Source organism: Phaethon lepturus, unplaced genomic scaffold (genome assembly GCF_000687285.1).
Source record: "Phaethon lepturus isolate BGI_N335 unplaced genomic scaffold, ASM68728v1 scaffold27166, whole genome shotgun sequence".
NCBI classification, from domain to species: Eukaryota; Metazoa; Chordata; class Aves; order Phaethontiformes; family Phaethontidae; genus Phaethon; species Phaethon lepturus.
Genome location: NW_010547310.1, coordinates 2,233 through 29,810, shown reverse-complemented (window position 1 = coordinate 29,810; position 27,578 = coordinate 2,233). Strand labels below are relative to the sequence as shown.

Here is a 27,578-nt window from a genome sequence, read left to right as displayed (position 1 = left end):
GGCGGGACGTGAGAGCGAAGGGTGAGGCTGTCGACTTCTGTTGAGAATTCTTCCGATTTGGTTTTCCTCGGGGCATGTGGCAGCTTGGTCTTAGACTTATCTCTACAAATATACGTATATATATATAAAATATACTTACCTCTTTGGCTGTAGGCTTGTTCTTATTTTAATCAGTGCTGTATGGCCCACACTTTCCAAATGTTTCCAAATCGGAAACACCCATGGTTTTGGCAAAACACCTCTTTCATCAAAAAAAAGGAGGATCAGTAGGCCTCAGTGTCATTATTAACAATAGGTCGGTATTAACTGTTGCCGTTTTGTTACACTAGAACAGTTTGGGACTTAATGAGATGTAACTTTTTTTTAATAGTAAGAATTAGACAAATTGCCAAAGATCCAAACCTATAAGCTGTGCTGTAGTTTGGGTCACCAAACGCAATAGTGATATATATACACACTGTATATATTCTTTCTATATATATATTTAAAAACAGACTTTACTACTCAAGCATGTCGGCCTAGATATTAACCAATCAAGCTGAAGAAGGCTTGTACTGCTCTACTACTACCTGCTTATAATAGGAGTTCAAGACTTAGAAGCAATTCAGTCTGATAACTTTGAAAAAATTATCTTTGGAGTTAATGTCAGTACTTATGGCCTTGGTGGCAGTGTCGTGTGTCTCATTTGTGGAAATATTCTGCATTACTGAAAGAAAAATATATGACACTGCTCTAATGCCATGTAGTAAAGTGTGTTCTTTTCAGAAAAATTTCTGTGCAACTCAAGCCCAAGTCTTGTTAAAAGCCGGTGGGCCGTGCTTTTAGATCACTCCACAGCTTTTGGAATTCACCCTCCCAAATATCAGCAGTGTGTAGATGTAGAGGTTAAAAGGAAGAGGTAGGAACCACACAAGGGTTGCGACTCTTGGGAGACTAACAACAAAGGCTTGATAGTTAACTTAGCTAGGCTCTCAGCTCTTCACTAGAGACCAGAAAATTCAGGTTTGGTACATAAGGGAGCTGGAAACGAAGTAAAAATGGTCTTTGAGGGAGTAATTCCACTTGAGACAGTAGTCGCTTTGTTAATTACCTAATTAAATTCAGTAGTACTATCCTGCGTAGCAGTGGAATGCAGCGAACTCACATTTCTGTGTGCTGAGCCAACTTCATGTGATGCGGCAGCTGAGCTTAAAATAATAGTTAACCACTGAACTTTGCAGCCCTGATGAGGAGAATAAGCCTATCGAGCAGCAGTTTTCGTGTGTGTATGTATATAGATGTTTAATCTCTTACAGATTTCAGTCTACTAAAAATGTGGCAGCATGTTTGAGATGTTAAATGAAGCCGTTTAAACACCAAACAGGGAGATGGGATGCCTTTTAATTTTGCCTGGAATTTTGGCAATAAAAATGTAACATACATATGATTATTACTGATTTATGTATTTCATTGCAATTTGAAATTATGTCAGTATTTCTTTAGCGGTTTCTAAGAGGCTATTACTCATGAAATATTGAACCAATGACTCGAGCTATTCAATGATGATGAAAGGCCCAATCTAACGTTTTATTGAACATGGCATTTATGAAAAATGATATTGCTCATTTCTATTACATAATCAATAGCACATTAAACCATTTATCATTAATTTGATTAAAAAATGCCATTTTAGACCTATATGTTCCCCTGCCTTCTCAGTCGAGTTTAAATTCAATGTCCGAGTAAGCACAAGGTAGTAAAAAGAAAAGAGCTAATCTGTAGCTACCTTTACTGTCTTGTGGCCAGCAAATTTGGCATGTCCCCTTTTGCTATATCATTTAGAAACGTTAACAGGAAATAGTACAAATGTGCAGAGAAAACTTTTATATTAAGCTGTCCTCAAAATTGAACCGATTTCTAGCTGGTATGCAAATGAATGCATTTCTTTGATGAAAACCCAGACTCTCCTTACTACAAGTTGGAAAAAAGATGTTACTTTAAGAAACAAACTTTTAGGGCCTTTATTTCCACAGTGAAAGCTTGGAAGCTTCAGTCACTGAAGAGCTTTAAGAGTAAGTGGAATTTGTGTCTTTAAATACTATTGTCAAAAGTAATTTTCTGCATACGCCTTTCTCGCTTGCTGGCATTGTGTTCCTGTCCGTTGCAACCCCTGGCTATAATAAAAGGGGTGATGCTTGCTTGAAGGAAGCCAGCAAGTACCCATCACGTTGTTTCGGTTATTTTACTCTGCGCATTTCTCCTGGTGCAGAGTAGTGATGTCCTGCTTCCTGCGCCCCGGTAATTGATTCTTGCCTGGACAGCTTTGTAACCAGCTGTTTGGTAGCTCTGTGAAGCTCTGCGCTACCTGGGCCTTCCGGGGAAGTTCTGGTTGACTTTGGCAGATGCACTTCTAAATAGATGCTGACCAGCCTACAAGGAATAGACAGCTGCGCAATACAAGGACTGTTGCAGGAATGAGGTCAAAAAGGGGAAGTTACCAGGGCTCTCTAGAGTTAAAAAATAATAAAATTTGCTGTCTCTTCAGAGATGGTAATGAGTGGGGGTTTCATTCCATTCCATTCCATTCCATCTGAAATCTGTTTCCAGCAGATTTCCTGGAGGCCAGGTCTGAAATTCCAGAGTGGTTGTGGTAAAGAACAGAGCTTTTTTTTTTTTTTTCTTGATGTATTTAGTGACACGGTGTTCTTCTGGTTGTCCGTCCTCTGCAGGTGAGTGTGTTTCTGAGGGGTGATGATGCGATGCGCCTTCCTTTCTCACAGCACAACGGAGAGCCCATGCTGTATAGGAAGGGAGGTGCTAGGCAGCACAGCAGTGAAGGGCTGAATGTAAAACTGTAGGTTTACGTCTCTTACCTTTACTGCTGTGGAAGGTCAGTGCTTTCTGATAGGTATAGTATTTACCTGATGGTTTAAGATTGAAATACAAGTAGAAGTTGATGTACATCTCTGGATTTAAGTGCTTTTATCCTGAGGCGACTGTTTTTCCTTGCTCATCTGCATTGAATTGAGGAGACAGTAGTTTCCTAATAAAAACAATGTATGAACACATTGCTTGGGTGGGTTTTGGTTTTTCTACTTAACTTTTTATACCTAGCTATACACTGATGAGCTGTTGCTGTCACTTGTTGCACGATAAGTAGTGTGGAAAATACTGGTGTGCATGATTGAACATTTCATTAACTTTTGTAATGGAACGAAAGTCCATTCCTGATTTTGTGTAAATAAAAGTAGTGTAATGTAGCAGGTGATGGACTTTTCTTTTAGGGCTGATCTTGAGAATAGTCTTTTTTCAATGGCATTGGCTGTACTTCAACACATTTTTACCGCTTTTCACAGGCATCTCAGGAAGAGCTAAAAGCTGCCTACCGCCGACTGTGTATGCTGTACCATCCAGACAAGCACAGAGACCCAGAGCTCAAAACACAAGCTGAGCGGCTATTTAACCTTGTTCACCAAGCTTATGAAGGTCAGTGGAAGTTTGAAGTTTGCAGAAACTCTTTTCAGAGTTTTCTAGGAGGGCTGTGTCTTCATGGTTTTTGAGGAAGACAGATATTATTACAAAGTAGTAATAAAATTTGCTGATACTTAGCGATGCTTTGTTTCCTGCTTCTGTCCTGTAAATCAGAGGAGCAATGCAGTATAAATTCTGCAATGAACAAGGTGTGCAGTCTCTGTCTTATTTCCTGCATGTTGTAAATAATCTTCTCACCACTCCCCTTACTTCTGAAAAGACTCTCCCGTAAGAGACTGAAGACTGAAAAGCTTCAAGCTGAAAGACAGTTTCATATTTTACTTTTGAACTGAGGCATCCTGAATTTCTGTTCTCTCTCACCTGCTTGAGGTCTCCATTGTTTTTCAGCAAGTTCTTACATATTCTAAGACTGAGATAAGGACAACAGATTCATAGTAGTTAGAGGGGTGTTTTTCTCATCAAAGGATGCCAAGCCCTTTAAAAATATTCTGAATTAAGCTGACATTTAAGTAAATCCTGGTGTCACCATAGGTAATGCATAGTGTAACTGAGGCACAAGGAAGTGATTCATTAGAATTATCTTGCAGCATTTTGGAAGTGTGATAAGAGGCACCTGGAATGTGAATGGGTTAGAAGCTGGTAGGACTCTTCTGCCTTAAAAAAGTGGTGTAGCAAACTAGGTCCTGTAGCCTAAAGAGAAACTAAAGCGAAATGGTGAGTAAATATTCCTCTATTAAACCTCAAAGATGAGCTGAATTTTTTTTTTTTTACTCTCATGTTTCCTGAATGATAAGCATTTGTTTCTTCCAGTTGGACTTGAACATGGGTGAAGTCTTTTACGTTGTCCCTAGTTAGACATTAGAACACATGGAAGCTTTTGCTGGGGAGAACAGTGAAGGTCTTACATTGATGACAAGGGGAATAAAACCTCAGGATGTTTTAACAATTCCATTTTAGTGTGGTGAGCAGGTCTTACATTAGAGTCAGCTTTCCCTTTGAATTCTGTGGCTTTGCTCAGCTCTGTGTTGCAATGTATCTATAATTTGTTGCTCTTTTAGTACCAAATCCGAGTGTAATATTTTATAAGCAAAAATTTTGACATCTCGAAAATAAACCAGCCCACCTCCTCCCTATTTTCTCCCCCTCCTCTTCCATCTCTTAATATCACACAACAAAATATGTGTTTTATCAGAAATTATAAAAAATTTAGCAAGTTCAAAAATCTTCAAGTAGTTCAGATCAAAGCTCTATTACTAGTATGAGCCTCTTTTTGCCTTAATATGCACACCCGGCTCCCTGAAGGCTCATCAGTGCCTCTACAGTCAAAAGAAATACACGATAATGATAAAGCTGGTCTTGGAACCCTGGGGGAGAAATATTGATGCTTTTTTAATTGATGTTTGTTTTTCAAGGAAGGGTGTGGTACGAGAGATTATGCATTTAAATATGCCTTACATTTTAGAGATTCTTTTTAATTCTATGTGCAGGCTTTTTTCCAAAGTAGCTGTTCTGCAGTCTCCTGGTGTGTTTTATTTTTTTCCACTGCACTGGGTGACTTTTTGGGAGATTCAAATTCTACGTGCATTTTTGCAATTACCCTGTAGTTGGTGTTTGGAAAGGCATGAACTGCCTCATGGAAATGGCTTTGTTGGTGCTTGGCACGTCCGACATGTTTGGACTGGGTGGGAAAGGATCAGCAGTCAGGGATGGTAAGGATATCGAAGACAGGGAGCAAAGCACCAAAGAGCTTTGAAAGCTAGAGAGAGGTAGATGTCATTCCTCCTCAGGAAGTTTCTAGGGACTGCTCTCGCTGAATAATCCAAATGATTGTAAAGGGCTTATGTCACCCTTCAGTCAAAGAAAGCAATATTAAAAAACCCCGCTGCATATTCAGTTAGTCTGCATGTTTCTTGTGTTCTTGTCACTTTTCAATTTTAGAAGTAAGGGGCTAGGGGTGGAAGGAATTTGTTGGGGGTGGGCGGGATCAGCGTGTCCTGTTAATATAGCACATGAAAGCATTAAAGGAGTTAATGTAAAAATTGGATGCGACTGTAGAACAATACGTTTCCAGGACCTCTGCTTGAATTCCAAATACGACTAATGTGTTGGTCTGAAATTCAAGGAGAAGATCAAAAACTGAGCTTTCTCCTCTCTTTTGATTTTTGACTCGCAGTGCTTAGTGATCCACAGACCAGAGCCATCTATGACATATATGGGAGGCGAGGACTGGAAATGGAAGGATGGGAGGTGAGAGAAATTTAGCACCTGATGGCCAGTGGAATTGGCTAAACCCACCTTTATCTGACATTCTTGTTATATCGAGCTGCACTGACACCTTGATGGTAATAAATGCCTGTTTGTTTGAAGGTATCCTTGTTTAGTTATTTCTGTCTCTGCTGAAACACTGTGATGGATTTTCAAAGAATACTTGGGTTTTTCACTTGACAAGAGAACAATAAACCTGACATTCAGAGTTCCCTAATAGGATATTACCGTGACAGGCAACATCTTTGTCTGAGACAAATGCATCGTTATTGTCCATCTAGTCTCACCTTTTTAATCTGAAACTTTTTTTTCAGAATCGGCTATCCTCTGAGTTTGAAATTGCTTTTTCTTTCTGTGCTTTTTGGGGTTGGGTTGTTGGGTTTTTTTATCGTTGGTTTGGTTTTTTGGGCTTTGAAAGAGGACTTGCCCATTCCTGGCTTTCCTGTTGTTAAGTCCCTTTGCTAGCCTCTGCCAGTCTTAGTTGGTTGCACTACGCTGCTTGCTGCAGAATCATGTTGTATTGGGTCAGGTCAGTACCAAGGCCAAGTCTGGAGTTAGTAGCGAGAAATGTGGAGCAGTGGCAGTGTGTAACAGGCATTTCTGAGCTGCTTGTGGCAGACTTGATCGTATTTTGAAAAGCCAAATCCAGTATTCTTTCTATACATACCTAGAGCCGTACCTGTTTAAAACCCTCATTCCCTGAGCCATGTACAATAAAGAGATGTGAATCAGCGTAGCCTAAAATCACAAGACTCTTGCTTAATCAGTTTGCCTCAGGCCGGAAACTCAGTTGATTTCATTTTTGTGTCTACACCTAGTAGAGAAATTCATGTATAGCTGTTGGTAACTGCTGCACTGCAGTATCTTGTACTTGTGGTTTGGGAGCTATTGCCCTGTTTTTGTCAAGGTAATAGAAATAACAAGACCATTTTTCCGTCTCTCAAAGCATGGGGTTTTCTCTCATGCCTGCCATTTGATCTGGCCCCCAGGTGTTTGCTTCCAATCTCTGAGTATTGAAATTCATGCAGAGTGGCTTGCAGCAGCAGCAGGGGCAGCATATTAGAGCATACCTGGTCAGTGGACCTCCATCCCATCAGCAGTGCAATACCCTGAACATGTTTTTTCTGGTAATCTTTTGTTTTTAATTTCTTTTTGAGCAGGTTGTGGAAAGGAAGAGAACTCCAGCTGAAATCAGGGAAGAATTTGAGCGTTTGCAGAGAGAGAGGGAAGAGAGAAGACTGCAGCAGCGAACTAATCCAAAGGTAAGCAAAGGCTTCATCTCAGTCTCAAGAGTAAATCTGTAAATTATTACGAATATGCAAGGTGTGATGAGCCTAGATGAGGAGCTATAGTAAATAGCCCGTTAGGTGTCTACACTTAGTGAGTTACTTTTCCTTTTTTGAATATGCAGTTTGTCTGCACAATGTAGGTAAAACAGCTAATTCTTTGGACAGTAATCCTGTGTTGAAAGTTCTTTTTCTTTTTTTCATTGAAACATGTAGGAGCAAAATACCTCTCAGCAATTTCAAGAAAACGGACCTGACACTGAAATGTTTATGATTTCTTTCCAAGTGTTCCAAATAAAATCAAACTCCCTGCAGTTTCCTGACAGGGAAACTGGTTTCCCTTCAAGGCTGCCGTAGTGTCACAACAATGCGGGGAGATATTCAAACGCAGCTTTGAAACCAATGAAAAACATGAGGCAGCTACCAAACTAGCTGGGTAGCAGAACTCTTCCAGTTGCCACACAGTGAGCAAAATCAACCTGAACAGGATTGGGGTCCTGCCAGTTTCACAGTTAGTGCCTGTTCTAGGAAAGCTTGATCACGCTCTTAGGATGACAATCGTCGAGTATTCTGTTCCCATCTCTTAATCTGTTTGAGCAGCAGTAAACTGACACTAAATGACCCACCATGCAACTGAATCTTGGCTGTTCAGACACAATCAAGAATACCATGTGGAGGATGATGTTGTTGTGGTAGCATTGGGATGGCAGGGAGAGGTGGAAATGACGCTCAACCTCTGCTTCCTCTGTCACCTGCTGCGACTGGAATACTGTGATAGTTTAGAATGCTAATGGCCTTGCTGGCTCTTGACTTGATAAGTATGCTAGGCAAACCCAGGTTTTGTCAGCACTGTCACTGAGTGAGGTTTCAAAGCTTGTTGAATCACAAAAATCTTGGTTCTCATGCGGTGGATGACATTATACAAGAGCTGCATCTACACTCACCAAATTTTTTCACACTTTAGTTTACCTGCATCTGTATTTTTCTGGGGGTTTTTTGCTTAAATTATCAGAAACCATTTATTAGTTATGTTTTGAAATGCATTGGAAATCTGTTTCTTCTATGCAGTATAGGAATGGTCCATGGTGGAGAGCCTTAGTTTTCCTCTGTCTACCCCAAGGTAACCGTGCAGATATTTATGTAGACAAACTTTCTCCATCTTGAAAAAGTAAATTGTAATGAGACATCAATTTTTGTTTTATTTATAAATGCTTCTATTCTTGGTGGAAAACTGTGTGTCCGCAGAGCAATCACTGGAGGCATGCAGTTAACACAGGTTCTGCATCCTGAAGCACTAAAGCACAGGTGGCTGTCTTCTCTTGGTGGCTCTGAAAGAGGAGGTCTCCTGTGCCATTGTGTTCATGCATGGACTTCTGAAGTGTTGCAGCGTAACTTGCATAACCCGAGAAACAAACTGCCAGCTCATTAACTACTATTACTGTTGTTTTTGAAGGTTGCTGCAGTTTTCATGGCCAGCAGTTTAAAATGACAGCGTTTTCTGAGCAGGCAGAAGTTAAATAGTAATGTTTAGGACTATATTGGAAAAATGTCCATCTGAGAAGACCTGTAACATTTTGAGATATTCACCATGGCACAAACTCTGGATCTGCGCTGGTCTTAGCAAAGCAAATGGACTGACACAGATCACCAAGTTGTTGTGGACAGTGCACAGATACTAAGAACTTGTTTGTACTAGAAGGGTAAATAAGCATAAGGTGTTATGTGAATATCTGCTGACAACATTATTCCAGGCAGGAAGGGATTTCTGGCTGCCACAAAACAGGCAAGTCGAACTGTCTCTGCTGGAAATGAGGGTGACTGGGGTCAGAAGGGTATACTCAGAGAGGGGCATGGTTATCTCCACCTCATGCTTCTCTGTGACTTTAGGAATTTGACATTTTATCTGGGCGCCTCGCCGTGGCTGTGAGCAGTAAAAAGTGGAGCTGCATTGTAAGCCTCAGCCTCTGTGTCCTGTGATAAAATTAGCCATCTGGGTGTTTACCACAATTGCTGATTGGCAGCCTATAGAAACGTCTCTCCAGGCAGTGTTCCTGTGGAATTAGGTAGCGCAGCTGTGATCGTTTCATACACGAACACAAGTTATTTTAAAATCGCCAACATTTTGTCAGTTCTATAAAACGGTTCCAGCAAAATAAAGCATTTTAACCAGAAATGTTGAGCAATAACCAGATGTAGGCAATTTGGCAGGTTTTGAATTGAGTCTATTATTTGCTTTTAGAGCTTTGTTTTTGCTTTCAAAGACGTGCAGAAGGGTTCAAAAGTTCATTACTTGATTTGAGAAGAACCGCTTCCTGTTAGGAGAAATTAAATCCCATTATTTTCCTGCTGCGGAAGGTCAACATCTAAGAAATGCAGGTCCCTCAAGGCTTAGTCTTGCACAGCTTCCATATGTCACTCTCCAGAAGGTAAATCCCTAAGAAGAAAGGCGAGGAGGGAGGGGATTCTTCTCTGGTACACTTCTTAATTCCATCAGTATAGTCTGTTTCATATTTGCAGGGTGGCGAATAAAGGTGATTTTTTAAAGATAATACCAGACAACAACTCTGATTGTTCTGCAGTGCCATTCCACAGCTTCCTGCCCTGCTGACTTGGTGCACTTTGCGCCATGTTGCATGCGTGCACCGCTGACTTCTGCGCAGAGCTTTTCAGCTTTTTCCCTGCTGCTCTTTCTTCAGGGAGGGCTTTTTCATTTCCAATGGTCTGAGCAGGTGGCTGATGGGGAGTTGCAAGCAGCAGCGGTCCCCTCTCTGTTATCCGGTGGCATAGGGGGTGCTGTCGTTCTCTGGGAATATTTTTAACTGTACCATCTGCTGCTTTTCCTGTGCTTGCGCCTTGGCCAGTTTCCTTGCCAGGATCTATAGACCTCTGAGGGTGACTTCACTTGCTTGGCGGGAGGTGAAATGTCTGCTCAGAGCCCACTGCTCACTGCAGCGAAAGGCAGCTAAATAAAAGATCTGCTGAGGAGCCGGGGAGGGAACGGAGACACTCCTTTCCTCTGAGTGGCTCTTGTGTGGATTTTCATGGATAGGTTCAGGAGTTTTCCTTTTTTCATTGGGAGAGATATTTCTTTTAAAATTCATAGGTGTGAAAAAGGAAATCGTAAGATTTTGTGTATGATTGAAAGAAAGGAGGTGCATTGAATTTCAGGAATGTGTGTGGACCTTGGTGCATCCTTACAAAGAGTAGAAGCATTGCAGTACGATTAAACATAGTACAGTAAGATGTTTTCCAGTGTTTGGGGGTTTTTTCTAGTGCAGATTCTTAAGAAAGCTTTACTGCTGCTGATACTCCTGTCCGAGTTGAAAATATGCAATTATCTGCTTTTTTGCCATTCAGATTCAGCCTGCTTACTACTCAGCATGATATCTCTTGTTTAAAAATGTTTAACTTGGAATTTAAAGTTGCAATCTGGCAAAGGTTCCGCGCTGAATGTGGCGGTCTGTGTGGAAAACCTTTCTTTCCATCCTGCCTCTGTTATGAAAGATCTTACGTTTTACACGTCCTTGAATTGAAGAGCATCAGGGAAAAATGGGAATAATTCTCTCTTTTGTGAAAATAAATGCTCACCTGTATTTAGACACGTTTGATCGGCCGCTCTGGAGTGCATCTGCTGGAATTCCATTGGGTGGAGTTGGCACTTTCTGTTTCTCTTTGGCGGTTCTGCTCCACGTCTTTCCAGAGGGCTGGAGAGCAGCACAGGGCTGCGCTGCTTCCTAGGCAGTTGGCAGTTTTGCCTTGCTTCACTCTTATTCTGGCCTCGTTTCAAGGAACAGCACAATGTGGGAGAGGACTGAAACTGAAGAAGCTGTAGCATCTGGAGAGCGGATCCCTTGAAGGTGACTTTGCGGATGGTTCCTGAAAAGTAGCTTTCTGCATAAGGGGCAGGAGCTCGTCCTTGGTGCTGCCGCAGACAGAGTGATGAGCATAATTGCTTTGAAATTTGCCAGCCTGCCAAGAGTAATCTGTAAGCAGTTGGGGCACAGCCCCTGTTGCAGAGTTCTCTTGGAAATAATCGGACCTTCCTGTGTTAAAATACTTATCCAGTCTTTGCTGCATAAGAAATCAGAAAATAAACATTGAGAAGAGGTCAGGAATCTCCACAGCAAATAAATAATTGGGAGCCAAAGCAGAGAGAAATTGAGTCCTGTCAAATTCTTCCTATGTTTATGGTTCAGGGTTTGATTAGAATGGAGTGAGCAAGGAAAAATGCTCACTCGGATTGAAATGAGAATTTCTTCCATAAATACTTGGACTCTGTGTGAGTGGTTTTTGTACCTACCCAGCTATTGAGTTTCTTTATACAACTTTCTCAGAGTTCATTCCATGTTTGTGAACACACAGAGGGTTTTTTTTATTGCAACTGGTACATTTTCTGTGAGCTGGAATGCTGTTTAATGGGTCTATAGGGAAGGTTTCGAAAGCCTCTTGAAGTTATATGACCCAGACAAAGATCTAATCATGCCCTTTTCAAATAAACCCACTCTTGCAGTTAGTCTGAGTGAGCACAGCAGCAGGTAGCCAGACTATTTAGCTGTGGCCTAGTTTTTTGTAGGAACAAGCTTTTCTGTGGTCTGAGAAAGGAAATATTTACCGCTCGCTAAAAGTCTATCTTTGCCAGGCTTTTCTTCTGATTACAAGGTATAAACTAGGAAAAAGAAAACAAAAGTTTTGATTAATAAGGTAAATTGCAAGTGAATGATGCAGCTCAAAAGTAAGTTGTTTCAGATAGCTCATAAGAAGAAAGCATTTAGAGGATTTCTGGCCAAGTTCCATTGGAGAAAATAAATTTCTAAAATACATTATTTCAACTTCAAAATACTGACAGAGCAGAGTCAGTTGTACTGGAAGAAGAAACCTGCTGTGTAAAAGTGTTCTACCTACTTCTGTAATGTGTCACAATAGAAAAATTACCTACTAGTATTACAATCCTGCTGAAAAACTATGTCTTTTATCCAGTTTATTTTATGATTTATATTGCTGGTTTAGGATATTATAATAATTCATTTTTGTTTGCCTTGAATGTGTAAGAAATGCATTTTAGAGTGGAAAAGGTAGCTGCAGAACAAGAAAAATCTGCAAAAAAAATTCCATCATATACAAGGATGGTTTAGCCATTTAGCCTATATATGTTGGATGTTTGTTAATGCCAAGTATTTGTTTCCCTTGTCATTCCTTAGGGAACAATTAGTGTTGGAATAGATGCCACTGACCTCTTTGATCGTTACGACGAAGAATACGAAGATGTGCCTGGGAGCAGCTTTCCCCAGATCGAGATAAACAAAATGCACATATCCCAGTCCATTGAGGTAAGGAGGGCAGACACTGCTACTGGTGTGGAGCCGGGCCTGATCTAATGAGGCACTACAGAGCAAAGCAACAGAAAATGAAACGCAGCTCAGGAGGTTTCTCATCTTGATTTATGGAAGGCCGCAATTACCAGCGTGGGTGGGAAGAGGAAGCTCAGTTCCAGCAGGGCTGCGCGTTGACTGTACAGCACGCATTTGTGTGGCTGGTTTGTAGGCTACAGCGATCCTGCCTTCCTGCTAGCAGGGAGGCTCAATTGTGATTGAAAATAGGTATCTAGTTCTCACTGAACATGGCGTATTTGTGAAAACAAACGGCTCCCAGTTTTGGGGATGTGGGTAAGGAAAAGAAGGGGGAAGTGTTTCCTCTGTTCCAGAGAGTTGAAAAAATTTAGTCTGCTGGTGAGATTAGAAGGGTTTGCAGCTCAGGGTCAATACTTCAAGGTGGTACATTAAAGGAGTCACAAATGACTGGTACTGTAAGAATTGCCTCACTTTTTGCTATACTTGATCTTTGACTACAAAATTTAGAGCAAGTGCAGCCATGTCTGGTTCAAACACCTGGGCTTAGTGGATGGCAAGGAGTCAAATGGAGTGTTACCTGTCTCTCTGCACTTACAGTTTCTGCCATCGTGATTATGTCCTTGCAGAACATGCATTAAACGTGTGAATCGGGATCAGAGTAATTGGTAACAATACATTCATTTTTCAGGCACCACTGACTGCCACGGACACAGCAATACTGTCTGGTAACCTTTCCACCCAGAATGGGAACGGAGGTGGATCGATTAATCTTGCTCTGAGACGAGTGACTTCTGCCAAGGGATGGGGAGAGGTAAGAGTAATAGCTGTTACGCATTTTTATATCCGGTCTATTTCAGGCTGCTTGGATTAGTTATCTAGTGTTTATTTTCTTTAGGGAACTTCAGCTCTGTTTCATCTCTCATTTTCTACATTCTGTAGAATATAGAAAAAGGAATTCTCAAAGGAATTTGAGAAAAAGGGAAGGCCAAACCTTGTTTCTTCTTAATTGTTTCCCCTTTCCATTTGGCTGTGCATTTTGGACTTCACTTACGCTGACAGAATTGCTACCGGTTGTCTCCAGGGCCTTTCTAATGCCACTGTCTGAAGGCTCCCAGGGGCCTTCCAGAGGCTGTGAGCATGCGCATGATAGTTTGCCTTTGCTTCAAAAGCTGCTCTGCTCACAAGGGAAGAAGTCATGGGGGAAAACAGTTTGACTCCCAGGCAGGTATGATCTAAGTAGCTGGCAGGTCCCATGTTACCACTTGCAAGCTGTGCCTCGCTAGACCAGTGGCTTTGTTTGCGATGCTGGTGGCATTGTGGCTATGGCTGGCAGGTGGCTGCTTTCTGTGCCTTCCTTTTCACACACTAGCTACTGCTAACCTGGTTCCTTATCTTGTGAGAAATGGGAGTTGTCCTCTTGTTTGAGAATTCATAGCCTGAAGGCATTTGATTTACATCAGGATTTTGCAATATTGGTAATAAGGGAGCCTGTGGATATTGTCATGAGCCAGCTGACTAAAAAGGTTTTAAAAAAAACATGTAATAAACTTAATTGGGAGGTGCAGATGTAGTAGGAACTGATTTTGCCGGTTTTGTCCTGAAAAGCATCACGTCTAAGAACTCCTTCTGTTAATGAGACTGAACAGCACCAAATAAACATTGAATAGCAGCCCTGGAAGTCACCCAGACTAGTGGATGAAGCAGCAGGCATGTTTTGCAGATGCTGAGACGGTGCAGCAGCAGAACTGCTGACAACATTACTGTGAGACTGTCCTGAGAAGGACTCTTACCCTCAGAAGGCAGCAGCCAAGCCTTGTTTGCTGTTGTGGGCCTGTGATGGAGAGGAGGAGTTTTCTCCATTTTCACTGGAGCAACCAGAGCAAGTGCTAGTAGTAATAGCCCACAGCACTCTGAGACTGGCTTTGTTTTACTCATGAGGACCCTACTCAGTGAGAGACCTCTTCTTCAGAATGCAAAGCTAGCAGAAAACAGAGGATGCTGAAATATGTGGTGAAAGTTACTCAGATGTATAAAATGTCCATGACTTAAATGACGCTTGTGAAGTACTTTCTCACTGTTGTAAAAGATGTTTTCTTCTAATGATTTGGCATTGTGCATTTAAACAGTTGGAGTTTGGAGCAGGAGACCTTCAGGGACCTCTCTTCGGTTTGAAGATATTCCGTAACCTTACACCAAGATGGTAAATATTAGAAAAATGGTCTAATGGTTAATATTCCACAATAAGGAACTAAACGGCTTGAATACTCTTCCATGTTAATTCTGGATTTGTTTTCTATCCTACAAAATAAGGTATTTCTTCTTTAGATTTCAGGTCGTGCTTTAGTACTGATCAAAATGCTTATATTCTTTTTGTGTGTTGGTGTCCTCCATTTTCATACTTCCAGTTTAAGGAGAGTCTGTGTTCCACATCCTTAGATTTGTATTTGGTCTTGTCATGAATTCATGATACTTGAGGTGTGATCTCACAATCAGAGCAATAGAAGTTAGCTCTGGGAGCCGAACAAAAAATGAGGAGCTCTTCTGGGGCTTACATGTGTGAAACAGAGTTTCTGACAGCAAAAGAGGAGATGATATGTCATATTTTAGGGTGATAATGCCAAATTTGCCACCAGGGTGATGTCTATTTACAAATGAGTAGAGGTCTCAAGTTGCAAAGGAGAGTACAAGGTAAGGGTTATGATTGAAGACATGTGTTAGAGCATCATAGGTGCCAGTGTAGACTACCTTCTTTTTGTATTTTCTATTTTAGTAAATATGCCATTCTTCAGCTTATACAGGGATCTTATTCCACGTAGAGTCCTTTAATACTCATTTCTGGAGCTGATGCTTGAGGATTATTAAATAGCAGGGCTGCTATCTTGTAGCAGCCAAGTGTGCTGCCTCTGCAGAAGACCAGCACTTTGTCTGCCGTGGGCCAGAAGGGTAAAGGCTGAAAGGAAGCCTGCTGCGTTGTGGCACAGACCAATAAACCAGGGCGTGAGCCTGCTCTTCTGGGAGGTGCAGTGGTCAGTGTGGTCTAAATTAGTTTTTCCCCGAAACCCTTGGGCGTCATGCTCTTTGCAGGATAGTCTCTGCGTATTCAGCAAGGCTCCTGGGCAGGAAGGAATTTGAGGCCATCTGGGAGCCTGTGTTTTGTCACTGATGAGGCTTTCCTTATTTCTCCTAGTTTCATCACTACAAACTGTGCCCTGCAGTTTTCGTCCCGTGGGATCCGCCCGGGCCTCACCACGGTCCTAGCCCGCAACCTCGACAAGAACACAATGGGGTACTTACAGTGGCGGTGGGGCATCCAGTCAGCCATGAACACTAGTATTGTCCGGGATACAAAAACCAGCCATTTCACCGTGGCGTTGCAGGTGAGAGTCCTGTTGCTGTACACTGGGGACAGTGATACCACCCCATGGGAAAGAAGTGCCTCAGCTTTTCCGTCCCAGCAGTATTTTGGCATGGGACTAGAGGATAACGGAGCAGTTGGTACTGTCTAATACAAACACGTAACATAGGTAACCAGCTGCATTTGGCAGAGCACAACACTTTGCACCCCACATTGTCGTATCTAATGTGGATCAGCTCAGATTAGGATCGGGATGCACAACACAGACTGCAGAGATTGCAGGCTGTGACAAGTAGGTGGCAAGCATTGCTATGTTTTCTGTGCCGCTTAAAGGATAAAGGAAATTTGGGGGTATGTTCAGTGGTGGCCGAGGCTAGGTTTTCATACATTTGTGCCTCTTGTATTTCAGCTGGGAATCCCACATTCTTTCATGATGGTCAGTTATCAGCATAAGTTTCAGGACGAGGATCAGACACGAGTGAAGGGTTCTGTCAAGTAAGTATGCAAGAGGAAATTCACATTGCTCGTCGCCTGAAGGATTGTCCTCTCCTGCTGTTGTAGGCCTCCAGGGTCCACACAAATCAAATGCTTCTGTGGCCTTTGGGAATCTGCTTTTCATTAATTAAATCTGGTAAATGCTGAAGTGAACATCTTAGAGGCACACAGAGCTAAGCCTCCTCAGATAAATGGAACTTAGAATACTTGTGTGTGATATCTGTGTATCATCATCAATAAGAAAGACAGAAGTTCTTGTAGTCTGTTTACTACTTTACAAGCTGAAAAGGCTCATCTTACCTTGTAGACACATAGCAAATCTTCTGTAGCCAACATGTGCTGCACACAGATGTATTTCCATGTTTTACTTGGTGGGCAATTACAGGATTCAGTAAAGAGAAATTCAAGAATCTTCCCTGTCTTACCAGTTTTTGGTTCTGTCATTCTAGGGCGGGTTTCTTTGGGACCATAGTGGAGTATGGAGCAGAGAGGAAGATTTCCAGACACAGCGTTTTAGGAGCCACCGTCAGTGTTGGTGTTCCCCAAGGAGTGTCTTTGAAAATCAAGTCAGTTCAAGATTACAACTGTAGATTGCAGAGGCTGACCCTAACCCGCATTATTCTATTTCCAGTATTCAGGTGGGAAGGTCCCAGTCTCAGGGCAATTATATTGATATATCATTATGAAAGGTTGCAGCTGCCCTCACCTCTCTAATACAAGAGGTGCCCATCAGAAGCAATATGTGCCTTCTGCTGGTATTACTCTGAGCCTGAGCCACCTCTTTCAGGACTAGTGTGTGTGTGTGTGTGCATCAGAATATTCCGAAAATACAGCTTAAAGTAAGTTTTGGAGCATTATGGTAAGTGGATGGAAGATTTCTGAAAATATTATTAGTAGAAATGGATTTAATTGCATTCCGTTTTTATGACACTGCACACAAGTAGATACTTGAATTAGGGGATTACTGTTAACTAATATAGGTGATTATACTGTTAATAAGATGCAGTTCACAAAGGGGCAGAATTTTTTAAGGGTTTATATACTGTAGTGCACTTTTAATTAGTGACAGCAGAGGGCGTGCCAGGATGCTGAAACAGGTATACGGCGGTGGAGAACTCAATCCCAAGAAAATGAATATTATCATAAGTGGTAGAAGAATATTAATGTATGCCTTCCTTGAAGGCGCATGCCAGTGTTGTGAACACAGACCTTTTCTATAAGCATTTTCTTTTCTTTTGATAGTGATGTTGGTCCCTTTACCTCGTGAAATTAATGACCAAAAAAATTCTCCAGATTAATAAAAACACTTTAGAATGGTCAGGTACTATCACAAGAGATGTCTGCTACATAAAAGTCTGGCTATGGGTCATGTCAGCTGTCTTGTCTTACTGTTGTCTTGTTTCAGTTTATCGGATTTTTACCTTTTTGAGCTTATCATTCATCTCTCCTTTGGTTCAACAGTTGTTCAGCAGCATACACTGCTGCTAAGTGTACTTAATCAAGCGCATTAAACTCTGCATTTCCTCTTACCTGTCTGTCTCTTCTTTTTTGTTCTAGGTTGAATAGGGCTAGCCAGACCTACTTCTTCCCTGTCCACCTAACAGATCAGCTGCTTCCCAGTGCTGTGTTCTATGCCACCGTGGGACCTCTAGTTATCTACTTTGCCATGCATAGGCTAATCATCAAACCCTACCTCAGGGCACAGAAGGAGAGGTAAGCTTGCAAGAACGTGTTTTAAATTCAGAGCTGGGAAGGTCCCACTCAGGTGCTTCTGGGAGCCTGGTGCAAAGGTTGGAGTATCCAGCTGAGGCACTGTGGCTCACTAAGTCATCAATACTACCAAGTTCTGGAAGCCTACAAAAATAGCTGGAAAGGTGAGGAAGAACCTTAAAACGGAGGTCATTCATGTGAGCCTGTGGGTCAGTTTTAACTAGAGTGGGTAAGCAGACATGTGCCACTTGGTGGCTGAATCCCATCCACTGTGTAGACCTGATGTGATGTTGACTTCCTTATGCCAGAGAGCTGGAGAAGCAAAGGGAGAGTACAGCCAGCGACATCCTTCAGAAGAAGCAGGAGGCTGAAGCTGCGGTAAGTCTTTCTCATAACTAAGTCCCCTTAGTTAAAGGAAGCTGTTTTCACTCTGGGCTTTTCTCTTTTGGACACAGTGTCTGATACTGCTTGATTTTTGCTCTGCCCCTTGTGTTTTGCCAGGTCCGGTTAATGCAAGAGTCTGTCCGGAGGATTATTGAAGCAGAGGAAGCCAGAATGGGTAAAGATTACAACACTGTTTACTTGTTCCATAAATTTGGAGAGAGAAAGGAACAATGCAAAGGTTGGGTGCTTGAGGGGGAGAAATGCCAGGTATCGTTTCTTCATTTCCACTCCTAATGAAGCACAGCCAGCTTCTTGCACTGGTAGTGGGAAAGTGCCATCATGATTTGGCTTATGGTGCCTGAGCTTAGTAGAGATCCACTGGATATTATCTTGGGACATACTGCGAGATAGAGCAACAGGCTGAAGACAGCAGTCTGGATTCACCTCTCCACAAAAGGGAGGTGTCTGTCTAAATGTGTGCAAAAGTTATAGTCTGAAGCTTAGGTTTCACTGATCTCTAGCTGACACAGTCTGCTCCTGGATCATAACAGAAGTCTGATTTCTGATGTTTGCTAGCAATTTCCAAGAGAATGTTCCAAACTGAACTGACATCCACTTGGACTGTCACATCAGCGTGGCATTGAAGTCATGTCATTCTGGTCTAGTGCTGAAGATTGCTAACAAACACCCAAGCAGAAATGTTCTTCTGTCTTGAGAAGCATGGGTCCAGGCAAGGAGAATTTAAATATCATTGAAAGCAAGAGAAAATGCCGGGATGGTCTTTTCATCAGTGTCTACCTAGCTGTCAGTGGGAAGCCTTTCATCACATCTGTGATTTCATGTGAAATGCAGGTTTGATTGTAGTGAACGCCTGGTATGGGAAGTTTGTTAATGACAACAGCAGAAAGAATGAGAAGGTGAAAGTAATAGATGTGACTGTGCCCCTGCAGTGCTTGGTGAAAGACTCTAAACTCATCCTTACAGAGGCATCCAAGGTATGTAGCTGTTCTGTCAAAGCCCAGACTCAAGGGCTCGAATGTGTGGCTCAGAGTTTCGATTGAACCATATGCTATCCTGACGGGGGATTTCCTCAGCGTGCTTGAAGCTAGTGAGCCTAGATAAATTTACAGAAGCCATTTATATACCAAGTGTTATGAACCTCTGGGAACTTCTGTTTCTCTGGGCATTTCCAGTGCCAAAGAAACAGTGTCTCCGTATTTGCAGCGTGAGACAGTGTGTGTTACAGACTCTCAACCCCCTGATTCACTCTTTTCTGCATTTAGAACTTGCCACTGTGGAGGTGATTCCTTAGCTTCTTGTCTCATCTCATAGACAACAAAACTCCTTTTTTTTAACGACACCTCATTCTGGCACTAATAAGTTGTTTTGGTCAGCCAAAGAGCTGTGAAAGTCCATTCCCTGACGCTCAGTGTGTCTTCTCTGGTTCAAGGCTGGGCTGCCGGGTTTCTATGACCCCTGCGTGGGTGAGGAGAAGAGTTTGAAAGTGCTTTATCAGTTCCGAGGAGTTCTGCACCAAGTGATGTCAGCTGACAATGAGGCCCTTAGGATACCAAAGCAATGTAAGTAGCTTCTTCCTTCAGGAACCAGTAAAGGATTGCTTCAGCTCTGTGTGGCAAAGTGCACAGAACTGGGGTTCTGGAGTTCAGAACTGAGGTTACTGAAATGAACTGACCACGATATGCCTCTGGAGTATGACCTAGAAGAGCTCAGCAGCACTACTGCAGCTGTTTATACCATCTAACCTTATATATCTAACTGGAATTAGAAGCAGAGGCCTCCTACAGTTGCTGGTGTACCTGCTGGGCGATTCACAACATTACAGTGCCCTTTGAGGACTGAACTAAATGTATGAAGGCAAGTTGGAGGCCTGAGCCAGAGTTCTTCCTCATCCCCGTTTATCTATCTGCCAAAACATTTCCCCTGCCAGATTAATTTTGTGAAACCGATATCTGCTAGTTTTCTACTAGTTTTACTGGTACCCCATAGGTCTGGGGAGTTGCCTAAAGGGCAACTTTACTCTAGACCAGCTCTCTGGCTCAATTTGAGAAGCCTATCCAAGTTACAAAGCTTCTGTAAGTACGCTGGAGGTGTATATGAATCGTGTTTAATTAGCAGCCAGAAATGTTCCTCTCTGTCCCTGGTACGGTGGTAAGTTCAAGCTAGGATGTGTCTTGTCCAACAGAAGTGGCGCGTACCCATTTATTGTTCTCATCCGACAGCTCACAGAATTGATGCAGATGGCTAATCTGGTGAGAGTGTGCGTGTCCGTTACGGTACTTGAGTCAACGGAAACTACAAAACCTTCCCCCGAACGCTACAAGTTTGAACAGAGACATTTTTATTTTTACTATCCGTATAGCAGGTGGTGTCCTACCAGTTATGTTAGGAGACAAAATGGGAGAACCTGCTTCTACAGGTGGCTCCAAGGCAATACTTCTCTGAATTGTGGCTCAGTAACCAATAAAGCAACGTGACTCTGAATGTGCAGTGCTTTCTGCTGAGGTTGTGCGAGCGGGCACCGAGCACCACTCGTTGTGCAGCCAAGTCTTTCCTGCTGCGATTTGGCCACAGTCTGTTTGTGTGGTCTCGCGTATATCTCCTTGCACTGAGCAGGGAAGAAGACCTGTTGCTCTCACTTCTCCACGTACTTCCTGGGGTAGGTAACATACCTTTTTCTGCTACTGAGGGGAAGTTAAGTTCTCCGGCCACCTCTTGGAAATTCCTTTTGTTGGAAAGAGAACAGAGGTTGTTTTTCATCTCAGATCTGTATTTGAAATGTGCTTGTGAAGAACAAGTATGTTCAGAATGAAGTTCTTTGCCTTTTGTACTAACGTGGACTTCTTCAGCATGAATCCATCCAGCTGCTCATTTCAAACACTGCTATTCCAAACAAGAACAGGGGGTGTAATAGTCTTATTAATTCTTCTGCCACCTAGAGCCATGTACTATCAAGGTTTTCAAGAAAAGAGGAAAGCAAGTGGGTGAGAAGGACAGCAATTAATTTCATTTGATTCTGATGCTGCAACTTCCCATCTAATTTATTTCTAGGAAAAAGAGGAACGTAGTTTATACAAGTAAAGCAGACCAAAGTAAGGAGAGATGCCAAATGGATAGAGCTGAAAACGTAAAATTCATCTGCCCTTCCTACAAAGCATCAGTTATGACATTCGATTAATCTTGCATAGAAGCCATGCCAGTGATTTACCAGCAAAAAGGGTAGTCCTGGTCTAGTGACACAGCAGATGGAAATAGCAGCCTAGTAGTATCTACTACACACTGTGTATGTCAACACTACCAAGGCTTTTTCATACAAAAAAGCAGTAATTGTGGCTGTTCCGCAGTCACAGTTTTGCTCTTTGTGAGTCCTAGAACAGCTTTCATTGCCTACATGTGAGAGACGGGGGGGAAAAAAACCCCGTATCTTGGCAGTGCGTTGTTGCTCTTGACAACTACTACCATAAATCATTTCCTGACACAGTCCTGGCCCCTTTTTCTGTGCAACTGTGGTTCTCTCTGCTCGAGTCATGGTAACAGGAGAATTAGATTTCCAAAAGCACTTATTTGAGCCAGTCTGAAAGAGATGTTCCCCCCCTCTAAAAACTAAGTTCATACGACGAAGGAGTGTTCACTTGTTTTTATTAAAAGCAAACCAAAACTCTTCAGTTGTGACCAGCTCCTGGTGCAGGATTCTTTCACTTACAACCAGTGTTCTGTTGATCTGAAATTAAATGTAAAATATGCAATAAATTATGTTCAGCTGAAAAGTAGCCCACATTCCCTTTGCAGCTGTAGGACGCTCTTGAAAATAAATGCCTGAAAAGCAAGGGTTGCAAGTTTTGTAAATGTAGCTGCACCCTCTGTCACATCCTGCTTATTGACCTCTGTTGATCATTTGCACGTGTAACTAATTGAACTGGGCAGACATCTCCACCAGAAATTCCTTTTTCATGTCTTGTCACTGCATGAAGTGTATGGTCAAGAATGAGAGGCAGTCCTGTAGTGACTAGGATATGCAAAATACTCCCAGGAGGAGTAATAAGAATTAAGTTTCGCATAAGCAAGTGCAAAATAGTGACAACACTTTTACTGCTAACTATGCTAAGAAGAATCTTAGCATAGCCCTGTGTCTAGCAGAACAATGACACTGAGGAGTGTTCTCATGAAAAAAGTTTGCACAATAAAACTGTTCTCATTTCTGACAAATTCCCAAGATAGAGTTTCTGCTGTCAATAAAGTGTTTTCTTGCAGAGTCTACATTAGAATGTAGAGAAATAGAGATGTGATTCTATAAACTGCTGCAGTACTTCAGGATGTCCCATGGCATTTCTACACTTGAAAAACACCATTTCTGACAGGCCGAGCACATTGTTCCTACTCCAGCGGTTAAAACCTGGAACAGAGTAGCATCTTTGGGTGCAAACTTTTAAAATGCCATAGAAACATGAGGTGACACATCCATCTCTAATTGACCCCAAAAATGCTTAAAATACCTTACTGAGGATTCAGGAATACACACTAGTCTTTTCAGACAGAGCCTTTAAACTGTAAATTCTTGAGGTGGAGATGATACGGGTTTAGGATTTACTTTTTAGAGTCTTCCCTTGTCTTCCTGTACATGCTCTCGTCTGACAACCATGCCCCAGCATGGCTCAGCCCGCAAAAGGCTACAAGGAGCCAGAGCTCCAGGCACCAGATCTGCTGTAAGAACCATCTCGACCACCTTCTGTGGAACTCGAACAGTGTGTTCATACCTCCAAGCCAGGGCTCAGAGTCAAGCAGGTGCTTTCCTCTTAGTCACAGCTGTGTTCTCATCAGAGAACTGACTCTGCTCTCCTGCTTTCCCCCTCCATGCTGTCTTCCTCCAGCACCTTGGAATTATCCTTCTGTCTGCTTGCAAAGAAGTTTGTGCAAGGGACAGATAAACCTTAACTTTGTACTTTGAACATTGGAATTTGTGACTCGTTAAAGTAAAATCCCTCACAATGAATACTGACACAGACCTTGTCCCCTTCCCTGGCTAAACAGTCTAAAAAGTATATAGCTTGTTTTTTACTGCCAGATCAGCCCACCAAGGATGCAGACTCTTGCTTTTGCCCTCCTCTCAAGTACTGTGACTGCCCTTCCCCACCCATGAGGCTGCTGCAGCAGGTTCTTCTCTGCAGCAGTTAAAGCCTGAGCTCCGTTTTTGCTTCCCTGCAGTGACTGTAACTGTCAAGCTTTGCCGAATTGTGTCCACACGGTGGAGTCTGCTGCCCGTCCTGTCCACCTCCTCCCTTGGAGCCAGGTACTGGGTTGCTCTCTGCTGCTGAATACTTAACTCCAGCCCAGCAACACCTCTCTTCTTGATTTTCTGTCAGTGCAAAGTTTTAAAGAGACTGTAAGAATAGCCCCACTTGAGAAACCACTGCTTTCAACACCACCCTTTCTTCTCTATGAGAAGCTGCCATTTTACAGCTACAACTCCTCTGGGACTTGTTTATGACTCTATATAATACAAAATGACAAATAGAAAATAGAAGCTGTAAGCAACCAGAGCTTAGCTTCTAATATGATCCCATGCCATTCCTAAAGAGTCACACCATCCTTTAAGTTTGCCAGGGTGTTAAGGCTGCTGCTTTGAATGCCGCTGGGTGGGTGGCAGTGCCTTCAGGGTCATGGCCCGTACAGGAGATGAGGGGTGGCACCAAGGCACCAGCACCCCTTTGGTGGTTTGGAGTCCTCAGTGCTGCCCTGCAGTGGGGCAGGGGTGGGAAGGAAGGAGCTCTCCTTCAGCACAGCTGCCGATGCTTTAAGGGGGGTTTGGTTTGGGCTTGGCTGAGCAGGCTAGTGTTTTGCAAGGCAGATGCAGCACAACCCAAGGTCTGTTTCTGAGGCTGCAGTGCCCACTCTTGCAGGGACCTGGCTCTTGGGCAAGTGGGACAGCCATGGGGTCACCATGGCCAGCAGTCTCACCTGGCACGATTTGCCCTGCTCCACACCCAGCCTGCCTTCAGGCACTCGCCTCCCCTGCCCAGACCACACGCTGCCGACGCCATAGGCATCGTAACCCAAGCCTGCTCGCACCAGCCTTCACGCCTTTCAGCAGGTCCCCATCAGCGAGCCCAGCGCAGCATCCCAGCTGCCTTTCGAGGCATCGCCTGCCTGCCATCACTCCACCCCACGCTTGCCCCTGCACCAGCGATGGGGCTCCACAAGTTACCTTACTCACAGCAGAGGCTGGGCAAGGAGCAACTGCTTCAAAGAGGCAAGAATACCTGTCAGCACGTGAAAGATATGTTTGCAGCACTTCCTACTCATACCTGATTTTGTGTCTTTTTGGGGGAAGAGCACTTGAAGTGTCAAGTCTTGCTGCCACCTGGCACAACTGCTTTACACACCAGTAAACCATAACAGCAGACTCCTGAGTTCAGAATAAAATAAACTCATTGTTCACTTATTTCACATTTAAGAAAAAAACCAGGTTCATTAAAACAGTTTTAATGAAAAAATAAAGTTCTGAATTAAACTATAATTATACATGGCCGAAAGTGATGAACTAAAAGAATGGAGATGTTACTTTTTTTTTTTCCTCTCTGCTGATACTGTAACGTGCTGGACTTGTCAGACACCATCTATTGGGATAAATCTGAAAAGGTAACAGAACAAGAGTCAGTCTCATTGATTAGTATCAAACCTCTGTGAAAAATCGAGGCAGTTCGCCATTTCTCCCATAAAAGCTTCAGGAACGCATTCCACAGAGGTCCAGTTGAATTGCAGACATGCTGTAAACTGAGATATCAATTTTCAGAGCAGGTCCAGGCCCTACAGAGCTTGCAACCAGGATCTTCCAAAGCCTTTCTGTTTGCAGAGTGAAATGGCAGCATTTGAGAACTTTGGTTATTTTTCTGGCTGCAAAGAACAGTCAGGCAGCCATCAGGGGCAAGTCTTTGGCAAACTCCTCAGTGGTTCCACATAGCTTCTGGAAGGCAGCATACCATGGTCATGGTCTTAAGATTTTGCAGAAGCTGGAGCTGGTTTTCAGAACCCAAAGTTAGTTGTTGCAGCTTGGTGGGACGGGATTTTTATAAAGAAGCAGGACTGAAGAACCATTGCACATCGTGCAGCTCTGTCATGCTGACCCAGGCCAGCAGACTTTCATACCCCTCGTGTCCCACGCAGCAGAGCCCCCAGGCACTGCAGTGCTGGACTGTCTGCCTGAGGTGTTGGCAGCCCCGTGTCAGACGTCTGAAGGAGGGTACCTGGCTCTGTGTACTGGAAAGACACCAGGATGCATGTCCTGATGAGCCAGTACTCCAAGGCGGCGGTGGTCTAACGTGGTGCATCTGCAGGACTATTGTGGACACATTCTTACCAGTACGGCTAGTCTCGCTTCAGCCGCGGTGCCAGCCAGTGGCTCCCCTTGCCTCACGGTCTCATCAGACAAAGCACACGTTATTCATCAGGCATAACTTCAGAGAAATACCTCGAAACATAAGCCAAATTTGTGTGAGACATACAGCTCGCTCTGTTTGGTCATCGAGGAACAACGCCGCCATCTCAGTGGCCTTGCGCATGAGCCTCGACTCCCTGTCACGTTTCTGAATGGATTTCCCTGGGGCTGAGGCCCCAGGAAGTCCTGTGGAGGGACCGCAGCATCGATGGGGGCCTCGGCGCTCTCCTGTCCTCCCCCAAGCCGAATGGATCTTCATTGCACTTCATCTTGCTAGCTGCATAGCCTGATTTGCTTTTATCTGTATAATTTGCAACCAACAGGTTAAAGATTTCTTTTTTTGATCACAAATCCAGTCTCAAAAAACAAACAGTGAAAACAAAAGTTAACTCAGCTGTAGTACTCAGATGGAAATGACCAAATCCCAAACCAGACCTGCCAGGTTCTAAGTTTACTACGGCCCCTTTTACAGTCCACGTTTGAATTCTGGGCTGAGAAAAGGGAAAGTCATCGTCCTCTTAAAACAGCACCTTAGAGTTTAACAAAGGGCCGGGAAATGGAGCAAACGGTATCCCCCCCTACACACATTTGAGCCGATCATGCAAAACAAAGTCACGAAAAATCACCGTAAGAAGAGGCCTTCTAGGAAGAAATCCGATGTCGTTAATCCCCAGCGCTGCCTGTCCAGAAAAAAGGCTGCTCTCTTCCTTGAAACGCGCCGGTCCCTCGGCGCAGGAAGAAGTCCCATTTTCACTTCAACGCCAAATTACAGAACTCCTCTGCTGCCCGGGCCCACTGAAGAGGAGGCAGATTGTGCAGAGGTCAGTATGCATTGACGCTCTCTCCTACGGAGCCTTAGAATATCTAAGATTGATATATACGGACAAATGGGCAGGTATAATATCACACTAAAATTAAAACACATGGCCATTTACTTTTCAGACTCTTCACACAGATTCCCTCCTCCTCCTCCTCCCTCTTTGGAGGAGGAGAAGTTTTCTAGCACAGAAGGTTTGCAGTTCCCGATGGGATGAGAAAACATACGTGGCAAAGGTATTCTACATTCTCCAGACATCACCCAATTCATAGCTGTAACCAGACAAAACCCCACCGAACCCAGAGAGCTGAGTCTGTCCCTTGAGCTAACAGGTCTCTAGCAGCAGTTTTGACCAGTCAGCCTCTTCCAGCCCTGGCTGCCCACAACTTGGCGATTCCTCGTCCCTGTTGGTGCAGGCTGGCCGGGCAGCCCTTCAGCCTGAGCAGCAGCAGTTCGGGGGAGCTCTCCCCGGCCTCCCAGCCGGCATCCATAAGCTCGCCCACCTGCCCAAGCAGCGCAGCAGCACGCGCCTCCCTCCCCTAGTCCAGAAAGCGCCTGCGCGAGCCCGTCCGGGAGCGGTTCGAACGGCGAATGTCAAACTTGGAGTCCCGGCACTTCTGGCATATGTAGACCTCTGGGACGTTCGACTTGCGGATTTTGGCGCAGGAGAGGTGGATCCAGGTGTGGCACTCATTACACTCGATCATTGGCCGCCCAGCAAAAGGCTTCATGCAGAAGCAAGTGACTAGGTCCCACGAGTCGTCATCTGCAAAGAGAAACGGCAAGCTATGTTTTTAACTGCCAACACCTCTCACCTGCACCAGGAATTTACTCTCCTTCTGCACTAAATTAACTACCTGGGTTTCAAAGACAAGCATTTTGATGATTTTTCAGGTCCTAAGAGAAACTAGTCTCTCTTGCACAGGAAGAGACTCTCAGCAGTACAAGAGAGGCCATAATCCAGGAGAGGAGAACCAGCTGCTTCTATAAAGTTGCA

General features: G+C 43.5%; 2 protein-coding genes across 2 annotated transcripts in view; one reads left to right on the top strand and one right to left on the bottom strand.

Moving 5' to 3' along the window:
- Positions 1-3,338: 3,338 nt before the first annotated feature.
- DNAJC11 (DnaJ (Hsp40) homolog, subfamily C, member 11) lies at positions 3,339-20,853 on the top strand. Its single transcript, XM_010289607.1, has 15 exons — positions 3,339-3,465; positions 5,645-5,718; positions 6,897-6,998; positions 12,221-12,349; positions 13,059-13,181; positions 14,497-14,570; positions 15,558-15,747; positions 16,135-16,220; positions 16,670-16,786; positions 17,778-17,933; positions 18,239-18,308; positions 18,432-18,489; positions 19,167-19,309; positions 19,765-19,894; positions 20,555-20,853. The coding sequence occupies exons 1-15, from the start codon at positions 3,378-3,380 to the stop codon at positions 20,578-20,580; spliced, it is 1,566 nt and encodes a 521-aa protein (XP_010287909.1). The 5' UTR covers positions 3,339-3,377; the 3' UTR covers positions 20,581-20,853.
- A 5,826-nt stretch (positions 20,854-26,679) lies between these two features.
- The window catches only part of PHF13 (PHD finger protein 13), a gene marked incomplete at its 5' end in the record, with an annotated part of 2,918 nt that continues 2,019 nt past the window's right edge, over positions 26,680-27,578 (bottom strand). The window contains one exon of the mRNA XM_010289608.1: positions 26,680-27,347. Coding sequence (XP_010287910.1) covers positions 27,121-27,347 — 227 coding nt within the window. The remainder of the gene's footprint in view (positions 27,348-27,578) is intronic.